This window comes from Vicia villosa, linkage group LG4 (assembly GCF_029867415.1).
Source record: "Vicia villosa cultivar HV-30 ecotype Madison, WI linkage group LG4, Vvil1.0, whole genome shotgun sequence".
NCBI classification, from domain to species: Eukaryota; Viridiplantae; Streptophyta; class Magnoliopsida; order Fabales; family Fabaceae; genus Vicia; species Vicia villosa.
Window position 1 is genome coordinate 8,456,507 of NC_081183.1, and position 16,836 is coordinate 8,473,342.

Genomic DNA, 16,836 nt, shown 5'->3' on the forward strand with positions numbered 1-16,836 from the left:
TGGAAGATTTTCGTGTGCTATACTACATAAACCTCACGAAGTTCGTTATACTTGGTTACATTATTATTTTGGAAGATTTTCATGTGCTATACTACATAAAAGACACGAAGTTCGTTAAAATTGCAAAATTTGGTCTTTTGGAAGATTTTTGTGTGGTATACTAAATAAAAAGTCACGAAGTTCGTTAAACTTACAAATTTTAATATGTTGGTAGATTTCTGTGTGCTATATTAATGAAAACTCACGGAGTTCATTAAACTTGGTTAAATTGGTTTTTTGGAAGATTTTCGTGTGCTATACTACATAAAACTCACAAACTTCGTTAAACTTATATATTTTAATATTTTGGAAGATTATCATGTGCTATAATACATAAAAGTCTCGAAGTTCGTTAAACTTGCATACACTAGTATTTTGGAAGATTTTCGTGTGTTATACTACATAAAACTCACAAACTTCGTTAAACTTATAAATTTAAATATTTTGGAATATTATCGTGTGCTATATAATACATAAAAGTCTAGAAGTTCGTTAAACTTGCTTACACTGGTATTTGGGAAGATTTTCGTGTGTTGTACTACATCAAAGTCCCGAAGTTCGTTAAACTTTCAAATTTTAATATTTTGGGAGATTTTCGTGTGTTATACTACATAAAAGTCCCGAAGTTCGCTAAACTTGCATACATTGGTATTTTGGAAGATTTTCGTTTGCTATACTACATAAAAGTCACGAAGTTTGTTAAACTTGCAAATTTTAGTGTTATGGAAGATTTTCGTGTGCTATACTACATAAAAGTCACGAAGTTCGTTAAACTCATAAATTTTAATTTTTTGGAAGATTTTCGTGTGCTATACTACATAAAATTCACGAAGTTTGTTAAACTTGAAAATTTTAATATTTTGGCAGATTTTCGTGTACTATACTACATCAAAGTCATGAAGTTCGTTAAACTAGCAAATTTTAATATTTTGGAAGATTTTCGTGTGCTATACTAATGAAAACTCACGAAGTTCGTTAAACTTTGTAAAATTGGTATTTTGGAAGATTTTCGTTTGCTATACTACATAAAAGTTACGAAGTTTGTTAAACTTACAAATTTAAATATTTAGGAAGATTTTCGTGTGCTATAATATATAAATGTTTCGAAGTTCGTTAAACTTGCATACATTGGTATTTTGGAAGATTTTCGTTTGCTATACTACATAAAAGTGAAGAAGTTTGTTAAACTTGCAAATTTTAATATTTGGGAAGATTTTCGTGTGCTATACTACTTAAAATTCACGAAGGTCGTTAAACATGGTTACATTCGTATTTTGTAACATTGTCGTGTTTTATACTACATAAAATTCACGAAGTTTGTTAAACTTGCAAGTTTTGGTCTTTTGGAAGATTTTCGTGTGCTATACTGCATAAATGTCATGAAGTTCGGTAAACTTGTAAATTTTAATATTTTGGAAGATTTTCGTGTGCTATACTACATAAAAGTCTTGAAGTTCGTTAAACTTGCAAATTTTAATGTTTTGGAAGATTTTTGTGTGCTATATAAACTTCATAAAAGTCACGAAGTTCAATAAACTTGGTTACATTGGTATTTTGTAAGATTTTCATGTGCTATACTACATAAAAGACAAGAAGTTCGTTAAACTTACAAAATTTGGTCTTTTTGAAGATTTGTGTGTGCTATACTAAAGAAAACTCACGAAGTTCACTAAACTTGGTTAAATTGGTATTTTGGAAGATTTTCGTTTGCTATACTACATAAAAGTCACGAAGTTTGTTTAACTTACAAATTTTAATATTTAGGAAGATTTTCGTGTAATATAATATATAAATGTCTTGAAGTTCGTTAAACTTGGTTACATTGGTATTTTGGAAGATTTTCGTGTGCTATACTACATAAAAGTCACGAAGTTTGTTAAACTTGCAAAATTTGGTGTTTTGGAAGATTTTCGTGTGCTATACTACATAAACCTCACGAAGTTCGTTAAACTTGGTTACATTGGTATTTTGGATGATTTTCATGTGCTATACTACATAAAAGACACGAAGTTCGTTAAAATTGCAAAATTTGGTCTTTTGGAAGATTTTTGTGTGGTATACTAAATAAAAAGTCACGAAGTTCGTTAAACTTACAAATTTTAATATGTTGGTAGATTTCTGTGTGCTATATTAATGAAAACTCACGGAGTTCATTAAACTTGGTTAAATTGGTTTTTTGGAAGATTTTTGTGTGCTATACTACATAAAATTCACAAACTTCGTTAAACTTATATATTTTAATATTTTGGAAGATTATCATGTGCTATAATACATAAAAGTCTCGAAGTTCGTTAAACTTGCATACACTAGTATTTTGGAAGATTTTCGTGTGCTATACTACATAAAACTCACAAACTTCGTTAAACTTATAAATTTAAATATTTTGGAATATTATCGTGTGCTATATAATACATAAAAGTATAGAAGTTCGTTAAACTTGGATACACTCACTAGTACAAAATGAACAATATAATTTTAAAATCTACACCCAATATAATAAAATCGGGTGTAAATAAGAAACACGATGGTACTTTTGTAAATAAAGTGTCCGTTTATGATTGATCATGTGAAAATATACACCCTATTTTTTAAAAACGGGTGTAAATTAAAAATACTATTATATTTAAATCTCTATTACTCCCGTTAAATTAAAAATTGGGTGTAAATTTAACTAGACTTAAAAAAATATTTATGTTTATAACCCAAAATATTGTTAACTAGTTAAGTGAATATTAATAAGGGAGTATTAATGAATAAAATATTAACCAAACACAACTAATAAAATATTAATGTGCATATGTCACCCGTTAAAATATTAATGAATAAAACATTTTCCAATCAACCATTTTTCTCTCTGAACAAAATATTAACCAAACCCAACGAAACCCATTTTTCAATCCACTCTCTGAACAATCAACGAAACCCAACGAAACTCAGCCATGGTGACGACAACGAAGCTCCCAGTTCCTTTCACGAAGCTAATGCTTGTACTTAACTTCCTGTGACGACATTGGTAGAGAAACGAAGCTCTCTTCTTCTCCAACACCGCACCGCTCTCTCACTCTCATTTTTTCGAAACTGAGAGGACATTAGTAAGGAAGAATTAGGGGTTTTATACTTTGAGCGACATTGGTAGCTGAAGAATTAGGGTTTTATATTTTGTTGATTTTGTTGTGCTATATTTCAGGTTGTTTTTGTTGATTTTGAAAGTGTAGACTCAGAATGGATAGTTGATTTTGTTGTGCTATATTTCAGGTTGATTTTGTTGATTTCAGGTTGATTTTGTTGTGCTATATTTCAGGTTGATTTTGTTTATTTCAGGTTGATATTAGTTACGGAATTCTCAGTCTCCTTTTGTTTGTAACTCTGAAGTATAACTTTAAGAAAGTGTAGCTTAATATTCAGGGTCAGAACTTTCATATTATAGTTGGTGCTTGAGTTGATAAGGTGAAGAAATGTCTAAAATTGACATAGGTATCACATTTCATTTTATTGATAGAGCAAATATTTTTCCAGTTCAGTAGAACCCAAACATTTTTTCTCTCTTCATTTTCCTTTGGTAAAAATATGAACTACATGTATGGTTATTAATCAAAAGGTGGATCAAATATGATAAAGGTTTAGGATTTGAGACATTTGGGGCTGATATGATAGTCTGAAACTGTATTTGCCTACCAGTTCACAAATTATACCCCTGTTCCCTTTATTTAGTGTTTTTTCTTCTTCATTGAAGTAGTTGTTTTATGTGTCTATATAAAAGAAGTTTCTTGCTTACATCTTAAAGGCATTTTTCGTTGCTGCTGTTTGTTTGATTTATACTTGTATTTCTGTTGGATGATTCAAATGATGAATGGAATATTCGTCTGATTTGGACTTATTTGCATTTAAGTGTATCAATTCCGTGATACACATGAATAAGAAAAAATGTATGTATTTACATGTTTGTGCAAATAAGTGATTTCAGGTGGCTTAAATGGTTTATGATTTCAGGTTGCTTGAGGTCGGTTAGTTTGTTTTTCCACCACTCAAAATAGTCATTGAGACTGTCTATTGTAAGTCCAAGTGGCAAAGAGTTTGATTTCCATTAAGGAATGTCGCGTTTTTGAGTTTTGTGCACATAAAAATAGGCATTGAGAGAGTTATCTCCTTAAATGGATTCACCCGACTCAATTCAGATTAGTTGGGGTTAAATGACCTCAAGACACCGAGGATCTAAGACCATAAAGAGTGGTTGATATTCAGAATCACACCATTTTTTATATTGAACACAATGATTAACAACATTTCTTTGATGTCTCAGGTACCAACTCATAAGGGTGAATGCCAAGGGCATGAGTGAAAGTTGCAAGTGGGTTGAAATGTTTGAAGATGTTAGAGCTGTCGTCTTTTGCGTTTCCCTAAGTGACTACGATCAGTTAACTCTTGCCCCAGACAGCAACGACAACGGAACACTTCTCCAAAACAAGATGATACAAAGCAAGGAGCTTTTCGAAACAATAGTGAGACACCCTTTTCAAAGACACCCCTTTAATACTAGTTCTGGCACACCTAATATGTTGGTCAATCTTTCAGGGTTGTTGCTACTGCAGTTACTTACATGAGGCGTGTTTACACGAGGTATGCGTCTTAAGTTTCTAAGCCAGCTGAAAGAGTAGTCCTGAAGTCATAGGAATTTCCTGTTTTATTCCTAAGATGGTGGATTGATTTTTTGCTCTATTTATGATTATTTATAACCTTAAACGGTGCTTAATATGAAAATTGATCTAGTTGTCTTCTACTGTGTAGTATTGTTTTTGAAAATGCTCTCATCTTCTTTTTTCATTGTCCCTTTTGCCATTGTTGTATTGTGTAAACCATAAAATAACATGCATCAAAATGTCTATCTCAGGAGCATTGCTAGTGACCCTTTACAAAGGTGCTCCCATTCGCAGCTTTCGAACTCAACCCTCGACACCGCAACATTTCCAGACTCTTTTAGAAGAAACCAGTAATTGGGTCATTGGAGGTCTCTTTCTATTCACTGCCTCTTTATCTCTTTCCATGAGCCCTCATATTATTCTCAAAGGCTTGCAGCCCTTACTTCAGGTTTTGTTGGAGCAGATATTGCTAATGTTTGCAATGAAGCTGCCCTGATTGCTGCAAGAACCGATGAAGCACAAGTCACAATGGATCATTTCGAGGCAGCTATTGATAGGATCATTGGTGGTTTGGAGAAGAAGAACAAGGTAGGCTTTTAAAAGCTCGTTTGTTTTTTAATTGAAAAAACACCTCTTTAAAATAGGAACTGAATAATTGTGCAATTATTTTTTTATAAGTCTCTTAGATCGATTCTGTTTTTATAAGTCTCGTAGATCTCTTTGGCTTGATTGAGACATTTTTTGGTCCAAATAATTGTGCAATTATTTTTTTAGATTGCGAAAATTGGAGAATTTTATAGATGCAAATTGAAATTATCGGAAGCCTAATTGTTACAATTAAATGGCATGAGAGGTGTTTAACCGCTCATAAATCAAATGCTACAATTAAATGTCATGAAGCTGGTTTAGTAAGCTAGTAAGCTCAAGCACATTTTTTTTTCTTAAAAAAAAATCACGCTCTTGGTTATGATATGATGTTTTAGACTATTGTCCTCTCATTTGATGTTGTGTTGTTTATGCTAGTAGTATGATTGATCTGTTTTATATTTTTTTATGAATTTAAGAGATTCCACATGTGTATACTACTATGTTTGAATGTTTACCCGAATATCTTTAGCTTGTTTATTTTATTGTTTTGATGCAATTGGTAGGTCATTAAGAATGAAGATCTTGAAGAGTTAAAGGAACTGGGTTCTGATACATTTGGGACTGTTTATCATGGAAAATGGAGAGGAACAGATGTTGCTATCAAGATAATAAAGAAGAGTTGCTTCACTGGTCGATCATCTGAGCAAGAGAGACTGGTAATTTGTCATTCAATAACCGAACAACGACTCACCCTTAATTCAACTAATACGTTTTCGATTATCAGAATTAGTTTTAGTTATAATCTTATACCAATATGGCCCTTGATGACAACTAAGCTGATATTATAAGCATAACCAAATATATTAAGCAGGTTCTTCTTTCTCTGCCACACTCGTTCAAGATTCGCTTACTGTCTCAATCTGGATCAATTTACTCAGGTGTTTTCTCTTATAGTCTTCCAAGTTTTAAATCTAACTATTACAGGATCTCAGAAAGAAGCTAGCTAGGATGGAATACGGTGGTGGGATAGTGGACGACGGCGGTGTATTTGGGACTATGGTTGGAGGAGATCAAGGAGATATAATTGAGGAGCTCTTAGGAGAAGGTTGCTGGATTGAAGCTAGTGAGAATAATATGATGGCTATGCAGCAAACTGCATCGACGCAGCAACAACACTACATGGCCAATAATATTCCCATTGGAATGGGAGAAGGTGACCATGTTAATCATCATCAAGTTGATCAGGAAAGTGGTTTTGTTGTTGGGAAGAGATGGTGGATCGGGCTGAGGGCGAGTCAAGGTCCATCGACTTTGGTGAAAGAGAGATTAGTAGTTGCTATTGGTTACTTAAAAGAGTACACAAAGAACTCTTCCAACAACGTTCTTATTCACATATGGGTGCCTGTTCTAAGGAGGAGATCAGCAATTCAATATCTGCAGCAGGATTCCAGTTCATCTGTTCCGATTTCTGTGAATCCAAACATGAATGTTCATGTTCGATTCTTTAGAAGCCACGAGTATCCGCGACATCAGCAACTGCAGCAACAGTATGGTTCTCTTCTAGCATTTCCTGTGTTCGAAAGAGGAAGTGGAACATGTCTAGGTGTCATTGAGTTTGTTATCGCCAATCAAAACCTCATCAATTATCGTCCACAACTCGATCATCTCTCCAATTCTCTCGAGGTTTGTAGTTTCTCAATTAATTGCATTAGTACTAATTTAACAATATTACCGTAATTTAAAACATGTGATTGATGGATCTATCTATCTTTGGTGCAGGCTGTTGATTTTAGAAGTAGCCACAACATGAATATTCCACCAGCAGTAAAGGTAAGGATGCATTCCATCATTCATCAAATCAATACTAGATTCAATTCTTGACCTAATTGTTTTACATATGATAATGAATAATTAGGTTTTTGAGGAGTTGTACGAAGCAACGGTGAATGAGATCGTAGAGGTGTTTGTATGCAAGACTCATAATTTGCCACTAGCGCTAACATGGGCTCCTTGCATACAACAACAAGGAGGAGGAAAAGGTACTACCGGTGGTGGTGGATGCAGTGTTTCGATTACAGTTCCAACGGATCAGATGAACAATAATAATCATATGATGAGTTGCATATCGATTATTGATTCAGCTTGTTATGTTGGTGACATGGAGATGTTAAGATTTCAAGATCAAATGGAAATGGTTGAAGAGGATAAAGATATAGAAATGTTGCCAAAACAAAAATAAAAGAAGAAGAAAACTTATATATAAAGAAAGTGTTATGACTTAGTTAAAATATGATTTTTATGTGTATGATTTTATAGTACTTGAAATATTATGACTGCACATGATTTTGTATACTTTTTGGTTAATATTAAAAATATTTTGACTTAGTTAAAATATGATTTTTATGTGTATGATTTTATAGTATTTGCAATATTATGACTAAAAATGAAATATAACTAAATGGTGTATATGAAATAAGGTGTAAATAGATTTAAATATAATATAATTGTTCATTCATAAATGACGTATTTACACCCAATTTTTATTAAAATAGAGTGTAATTAAGAACGTATTTACACCCGATTTTTATTAAAACAGGGTGTAATTAAAACGTAATTATGCTCAATTACACCCGATTTTTATTAAAATAGGGTGTAATTAAAACGTAATTACGCCCAATTACACCCGATTTTAATTAAAACAGGGTGTAATTAAAAACATAATTACGCCCAATTACACCCGATTTTTGTTAAAATAGGGTGTAACGTAGAACGTATTTACACCCGATATTTTTAAAATAAGGAGTAATTACGAACGTATTTACACCCGTTTTAAACGGGTATAAAACAGGTGTAAATGCGTTAGACATTTCTCACCCTGTGGATATACACCCGATTTTTATTAAAAATAATGGGTGTAAATTTAATAAAAAACGGGTGTAAATTAACATTTTTGCACTAGTGACTGGTATATGGGAAGATTTTCGTGTGTTGTACTACATAAAAGTCCCGAAGTTCGTTAAACTTTCAAATTTTAATATTTTGGGAGATTTTCGTGTGTTATACTACATAAAAGTCCCGAAGTTCGCTAAACTTGCATACATTGGTATTTTGGAAGATTTTCGTTTGCTATACTACATAAAAGTCACGAAGTTTGTTAAACTTGCAAATCTTAGTGTTATGGAAGATTTTCGTGTGCTATACTACATAAAAGTCACGAAGTTCGTTAAACTCATAAATTTAAATTTTCTGGAAGATTTTCGTGTGCTATACTACATAAAATTCACGAAGTTTGTTAAACTTGAAAATTTTAATACTTTGGCAGATTTTCGTGTACTATACTACATCAAAGTCATGAAGTTCGTTAAACTAGCAAATTTTAATATTTTGGAAGATTTTCGTGTGCTATACTAATGAAAACTCACGAAGTTCGTTAAACTTGGTAAAATTGGTATTTTGGAAGATTTTCGTTTGCTATACTACATAAAAGTTACGAAGTTTGTTAAACTTACAAATTTAAATATTTAGGAAGATTTTCGTGTGCTATAATATATAAATGTCTCCAAGTTCGTTAAACTTGCATACATTGGTATTTTGGAAGATTTCTGTTTGCTATACTACATAAAAGTCACGAAGTTCGTTAAACTTCCAAATTTTAATATTTTGAAAGATTTTCGTGTGCTATACTAATGAAAACTCACGAAGTTCGTTAAACCTGGTTAAATTTTGGTCTTTTGAAAGATTTTGAAGATTTTCGTATGCTATATTACATAAAACTCACGAACTTTGTTAAACTTGCAAAATTTGGTCTTTTGGAAGATTTTCGTGTGCTTTACTACATAAATGTCACGAAGTTCGATATACTTGGTTACATTGGTATTTTGGAAGATTTTCATGTGCTATACTACATGAAAGACACGAAGTTCGTTAAACTTGCAAAATTTTGTCTTTTGGAAGATTTTCGTGTGCTATACTACATAAATGTCACGAAGTTCGTTAAACTTGGTTACATTGGTATTTTGGAAGATTTTCATGTGCTATACTACATAAAAGACATGAAGTTCGTTAAACTTGCAAAATTTGGTTTTTTGGAAGTTTTTCGTGAGGTATACTACATAAAAGTCACGAAGTTCTTTAAACTTACAGATTTTAATAATTTGGAAGATTTTTGTGTGCTATGATACATAAAAGTCTCGAAGGTCGTTAAACTTGGTTACATTGGTATTTTGGAAGATTTTCGTGTGCTATACTACATAAAAGTCACAAACTTCGTTAAACTTATAAATTTTAATATTTTGTGAGATTTTCGTGTGCTACTACATAAAAGTCCCAAAGTTCGTTAAACTTGCATATATTGGTATTTTTGAAGATTTTCGTTTACTATACTACATAAAAGTCACAAAGTTTATTAAACTTGCAAATTTTAATGTTTTGGAAAATTTTCGTGCGCTATACTACATAAAAGTCACGAAGGTCGTTAAACTCACAAATTTTGATATTCTGGAAGATTTTTGTGTGCTATACTACATAAAATTCACGAAGTTCGTTAAACTTGCAAATTTTAATATTTTGAAAGATTTTCGTGAGCTATACTAATGAAAACTCACGAAGTTCGTTAAACTTGGTTAAATTGGTATTTTGGAAGATTTTCGTTTGCAATACTACATAAAAGTTACGAAGTTTGTTAAACTTACAAATTTAAATATTTAGGAAGATTTTCGTGTGCTATAATATATAAATGTTTCGAAGTTCGTTAAACTTGCATACATTGGTATTTTGGAAGATTTTCGTTTGCTATACTACATAAAAGTGAAGAAGTTTGTTAAACTTGCAAATTTTAATATTTGGGAAGATTTTCGTGTGCTATACTACTTAAAATTCACGAAGGTCGTTAAACATGGTTACATTCGTATTTTGTAACATTGTCGTGTTTTATACTACATAAAATTCACGAAGTTTGTTAAACTTGCAAATTTTGGTCTTTTGGAAGATTTTCGTGTGCTATACTGCATAAATGTCATGATGTTCGGTAAACTTGTAAATTTTAATATTTTGGAAGATTTTCGTGTGCTATACTACATAAAAGTCTTGAAGTTCGTTAAACTTGCAAATTTTAATGTTTTGGAAGATTTTTGTGTGCTATATAAACTTCATAAAAGTCACGAAGTTCAATAAACTTGGTTACATTGGTATTTTGTAAGATTTTCATGTGCTATACTACATAAAAGACAAGAAGTTCGTTAAACTTACAAAATTTGGTCTTTTTGAAGATTTGTGTGTGCTATACTAAAGAAAACTCACGAGGTTCACTAAACTTGGTTAAATTGGTATTTTGGAAGATTTTCGTTTGCTATACTACATAAAAGTCATGAAGTTTGTTTAACTTACAAATTTTAATATTTAGGAAGATTTTCGTGTAATATAATATATAAATGTCTTGAAGTTCGTTAAACTTGGTTACATTGGTATTTTGGAAGATTTTCGTGTGCTATACTACATAAAAGTTACGAAGTTTGTTAAACTTGCAAAATTTGGTGTTTTGGAAGATTTTTGTGTGGTATACTAAATAAAAAGTCACGAAGTTCGTTAAACTTACAAATTTTAATATGTTGGTAGATTTCTGTGTGCTATATTAATGAAAACTCACGGAGTTCATTAAACTTGGTTAAATTGGTTTTTTGGAAGATTTTCGTGTGCTATACTACATAAAACTCACAAACTTCGTTAAACTTATAAATTTTAATATTTTGGAAGATTATCATGTGCTATAATACATAAAAGTCTCAAAGTTCGTTAAACTTGCATACATTAGTATTTTGGAAGATTTTCGCGTGCTATACTACATAAAACTCACAAACTTCGTTAAACTTATAAATTTAAATATTTTGGAATATTATCGTGTGCTATATAATACATAAAAGTCTAGAAGTTCGTTAAACTTGCATACACTGGTATTTGGGAAGATTTTCGTGTGTTGTAGTACATAAAAGTCCCGAAGTTCGTTAAACTTTCAAATTTTAATATTTTGGGAGATTTTCGTGTGTTATACTACATAAAAGTCCCGAAGTTCGCTAAACTTGCATACATTGGTATTTTGGAAGATTTTCGTTTGCTATACTACATAAAAGTCACGAAGTTTGTTAAACTTGCAAATTTTAGTGTTATGGAAGATTTTCGTGTGCTATACTACATAAAAGTCACGAAGTTCGTTAAACTCATAAATTTTAATTTTCTGGAAGATTTTCGTGTGCTATACTACATAAAATTCACGAAGTTTGTTAAACTTGAAAATTTTAATATTTTGGCAGATTTTCGTGTACTATACTACATCAAAGTCATGAAGTTCGTTAAACTAGCAAATTTTAATATTTTGGAAGATTTTCGTGTGCTATACTAATGAAAACTCACGAAGTTCGTTAAACTTGGTATAATTGGTATTTTGGAAGATTTTCGTTTGCTATACTACATAAAAGTTACGAAGTTTGTTAAACTTACAAATTTAAATATTTAGGAAGATTTTCGTGTGCTATAATATATAAATGTCTCCAAGTTCGTTAAACTTGCATACATTGGTATTTTGGAAGATTTCTGTTTGCTATACTACATAAAAGTCACGAAGTTTGTTAAACTTGCAAATTTTAAAATTTTGGAAGATTTTCGTGTGCTTTATTACTTAAAATTCACGAAGGTCGTTAAACTTGGTTACATTTGAATTTTGTAAGATTGTCGTGTTTTATACTACATAAAAGTCACGAAGTTTGTTAAACTTGCAAATTTTGGTCTTTTGGAAACGTTTTTGTGTGCTATACTACATAAAAGTCATGAAGTTCGTTAAACTTCCAAATTTTAATATTTTGAAAGATTTTCGTGTGCTATACTAATGAAAACTCACGAAGTTCGTTAAACCTGGTTAAAATTTGGTCTTTTGAAAGATTTTGAAGATTTTCGTATGCTATATTACATAAAACTCACGAACTTTGTTAAACATGCAAAATTTGGTCTTTTGGAAGATTTTCGTGTGCTTTACTACATAAATGTCACGAAGTTCGATATACTTGGTTACATTGGTATTTTGGAGGATTTTCATATGCTATACTACATGAAAGACACGAAGTTCGTTAAACTTGCAAAATTTTGTGTTTTGGAAGATTTTCGTGTGCTATACTACATAAATGTCACGAAGTTCGTTAAACTTGGTTACATTGGTATTTTGGAAGATTTTCATGTGCTATACTACATAAAAGACATGAAGTTCGTTAAACTTGCAAAATTTGGTTTTTTGGAAGTTTTTCGTGAGGTATACTACATAAAAGTCACGAAGTTCTTTAAACTTACAGATTATAATAATTTGGAAGATTTTTGTGTGCTATGATACATAAAAGTCTCGAAGGTCGTTAAACTTGGTTACATTGGTATTTTGGAAGATTTTCGTGTGCTATACTACATAAAAGTCAGAAACTTCGTTAAACTTATAAATTTTAATATTTTGTGAGATTTTCGTGTGCTACTACATAAAAGTCCCAAAGTTCGTTAAACTTGTATATATTGGTATTTTTGAAGATATTCGTTTACTATACTACATAAAAGTCACAAAGTTTATTAAACTTGCAAATTTTAATGTTTTGGAAGATTTTCGTGCGCTATACTACATAAAAGTCACGAAGGTCGTTAAACTCACAAATTTTGATATTCTGGAAGATTTTTGTGTGCTATACTACATTAAATTCACGAAGTTCGTTAAACTTGCAAATTTTAATATTTTGAAAGATTTTCGTGAGCTATACTAATGAAAACTCACGAAGTTCGTTAAACTTGGTTAAATTGGTATTTTGGAAGATTTTCGTTTGCAATACTACATAAAAGTTACGAAGTTTGTTAAACTTACAAATTTAAATATTTAGGAAGATTTTCGTGTGCTATAATATATAAATGTTTCGAAGTTCGTTAAACTTGCATACATTGGTATTTTGGAAGATTTTCGTTTGCTATACTACATAAAAGTGAAGAAGTTTGTTAAACTTGCAAATTTTAATATTTGGGAAGATTTTCGTGTGCTATACTACTTAAAATTCACGAAGGTCGTTAAACATGGTTACATTCGTATTTTGTAACATTGTCGTGTTTTATACTACATAAAATTCACGAAGTTTGTTAAACTTGCAAATTTTGGTCTTTTGGAAGATTTTCGTGTGCTATACTGCATAAATGTCATGATGTTCGGTAAACTTGTAAATTTTAATATTTTGGAAGATTTTCGTGTGCTATACTACATAAAAGTCTTGAAGTTCGTTAAACTTGCAAATTTTAATGTTTTGGAAGATTTTTGTGTGCTATATAAACTTCATAAAAGTCACGAAGTTCAATAAACTTGGTTACATTGGTATTTTGTAAGATTTTCATGTGCTATACTACATAAAAGACAAGAAGTTCGTTAAACTTACAAAATTTGGTCTTTTTGAAGATTTGTGTGTGCTATACTAAAGAAAACTCATGAAGTTCACTAAACTTGGTTAAATTGGTATTTTGGAAGATTTTCGTTTGCTATACTACATAAAAGTCATGAAGTTTGTTTAACTTACAAATTTTAATATTTAGGAAGATTTTCGTGTAATATAATATATAAATGTCTTGAAGTTCGTTAAACTTGGTTACATTGGTATTTTGGAAGATTTTCGTGTGCTATACTACATAAAAGTCACGAAGTTTGTTAAACTTGCAAAATTTGGTGTTTTGGAAGATTTTTGTGTGGTATACTAAATAAAAAGTCACGAAGTTCGTTAAACTTACAAATTTTAATATGTTGGTAGATTTCTGTGTGCTATATTAATGAAAACTCACGGAGTTCATTAAACTTGGTTAAATTGGTTTTTTTGGAAGATTTTCGTGTGCTATACTACATAAAACTCTCAAACTTCGTTAAACTTATAAATTTTAATATTTTGGAAGATTATCATGTGCTATAATACATAAAAGTCTCGAAGTTCGTTAAACTTGCATACACTAGTATTTTGGAAGATTTTCGTGTGCTATACTACATAAAACTCACAAACTTCGTTAAACTTATAAATTTAAATATTTTGGAATATTATCGTGTGCTATATAATACATAAAAGTCTAGAAGTTCGTTAAACTTGCATACACTGGTATTTGGGAAGATTTTCGTGTGTTGTACTACATAAAAGTCCCGATGGTCGTTAAACTTTCAAATTTAATATTTTGGGAGATTTTCGTGTGTTATACTACATAAAAGTCCCGAAGTTCGCTAAACTTGCATACATTGGTATTTTGGAAGATTTTCGTGTGTTATACTACATAAAAGTCCCGAAGTTTGTTAAACTTGCAAATTTTAGTGTTATGGAAGATTTTCGTTTGCTATACTACATAAAAGTCACGAAGTTTGTTAAACTTGCAAATTTTAGTGTTATGGAAGATTTTCGTGTGCTATACTACATAAAAGTCACGAAGTTCGTTAAGCTCATAAATTTTAATTTTATGGAAGATTTTCGTGTGCTATACTACATAAAATTCACGAAGTTTGTTAAACTTGAAAAATTTTAATATTTTGGAAGATTTTCGTGTGCTATACTAATGAAAACTCACGAAGTTCGTTAAACTTGGTAAAATTGGTATTTTGGAAGATTTTCGTTTGCTATACTACATAAAAGTTACGAAGTTTGTTAAACTTACAAATTTAAATATTTAGGAAGATTTTCGTGTGCTATAATATATAAATGTCTCCAAGTTCGTTAAACTTGCATACATTGGTATTTTGGAAGATTTCTGTTTGCTATACTACATAAAAGTCACGAAGTTTGTTAAACTTGCAAATTTTAAAATTTTGGAAGATTTTCGTGTGCTTTATTACTTAAAATTCACGAAGGTCGTTAAACTTGGTTACATTTGAATTTTGTAAGATTGTCGTGTTTTATACTACATAAAAGTCACGAAGTTTGTTAAACTTGCAAATTTTGGTCTTTTGGAAGAGTTTTGTGTGCTATACTACATAAAAGTCATGAAGTTCTTTAAACTTCCAAATTTTAATATTTTGAAAGATTTTCGTGTGCTATACTAATGAAAACTCACGAAGTTCGTTAAACCTGGTTAAAATTTGGTCTTTTGAAAGATTTTGAAGATTTTCGTATGCTATATTACATAAAACTCACGAACTTTGTTAAACTTGCAAAATTTGGTCTTTTGGAAGATTTTCGTGTGCTTTACTACATAAATGTCACGAAGTTTGATATACTTGGTTACATTGGTATTTTGGAAGATTTTCATGTGCTATACTACATAAAAGACACGAAGTTCGTTAAACTTGCAAAATTTTGTCTTTTGGAAGATTTTCGTGTGCTATACTACATAAATGTCACGAAGTTCGTTAAACTTGGTTACATTGGTATTTTGGAAGATTTTCATGTGCTATACTACATAAAAGACATGAAGTTCGTTAAACTTGCAAAATTTGGTTTTTTGGAAGTTTTTCGTGAGGTATACTACATAAAAGTCACGAAGTTCTTTAAACTTACAGATTTTAATAATTTGGAAGATTTTTGTGTGCTATGATACATAAAAGTCTCGAAGGTCGTTAAACTTGGTTACATTGGTATTTTGGAAGATTTTAGTGTGCTATACTACATAAAAGTCACAAACTTCGTTAAACTTATAAATTTTAATATTTTGTGAGATTTTCGTGTGCTACTACATAAAAGTCCCAAAGTTCGTTAAACTTGCATATATTGGTATTTTCGAAGATTTTCGTTTACTATACTACATAAAAGTCACAAAGTTTATTAAACTTGCAAATTTTAATGTTTTGGAAGATTTTCGTGCGCTATACTACATAAAAGTCACGAAGGTCGTTAAACTCACAAATTTTGATATTCTGGAAGATTTTTGTGTGCTATACTACATTAAATTCACGAAGTTCGTTAAACTTGCAAATTTTAATATTTTGAAAGATTTTCGTGAGCTATACTAATGAAAACTCACGAAGTTCGTTAAACTTGGTTAAATTGGTATTTTGGAAGATTTTCGTTTGCAATACTACATAAAAGTTACGAAGTTTGTTAAACTTACAAATTTAAATATTTAGGAAGATTTTCGTGTGCTATAATATATAAATGTTTCGAAGTTCGTTAAACTTGCATACATTGGTATTTTGGAAGATTTTCGTTTGCTATACTACATAAAAGTGAAGAAGTTTGTTAAACTTGCAAATTTTAATATTTGGGAAGATTTTCGTGTGCTATACTACTTAAAATTCACGAAGGTCGTTAAACATGGTTACATTCGTATTTTGTAACATTGTCGTGTTTTATACTACATAAAATTCACGAAGTTTGTTAAACTTGCAAATTTTGGTCTTTTGGAAGATTTTCGTGTGCTATACTGCATAAATGTCATGATGTTCGGTAAACTTGTAAATTTTAATATTTTGGAAGATTTTCGTGTGCTATACTACATAAAAGTCTTGAAGTTCGTTAAACTTGCAAATTTTAATGTTTTGGAAGATTTTTGTGTGCTATATAAACTTCATAAAAGTCACGAAGTTCAATAAACTTGGTTACATTGGTAT

The 16,836-nt window shown here is 30.6% G+C and overlaps 1 protein-coding gene across 1 annotated transcript; it reads left to right on the plus strand.

The window, feature by feature from the left end:
• Nucleotides 1-4,914: 4,914 nt before the first annotated feature.
• Nucleotides 4,915-7,216, plus strand: LOC131596752 (protein NLP1-like). Its single transcript, XM_058869495.1, has 5 exons — nucleotides 4,915-5,026; nucleotides 5,125-5,264; nucleotides 5,828-5,980; nucleotides 6,249-6,947; nucleotides 7,044-7,216. Exons 1-5 carry the CDS (start codon nucleotides 4,915-4,917, stop codon nucleotides 7,143-7,145), a joined length of 1,206 nt encoding a protein of 401 aa, XP_058725478.1. The 3' UTR covers nucleotides 7,146-7,216.
• Nucleotides 7,217-16,836: the final 9,620 nt, after the last annotated feature.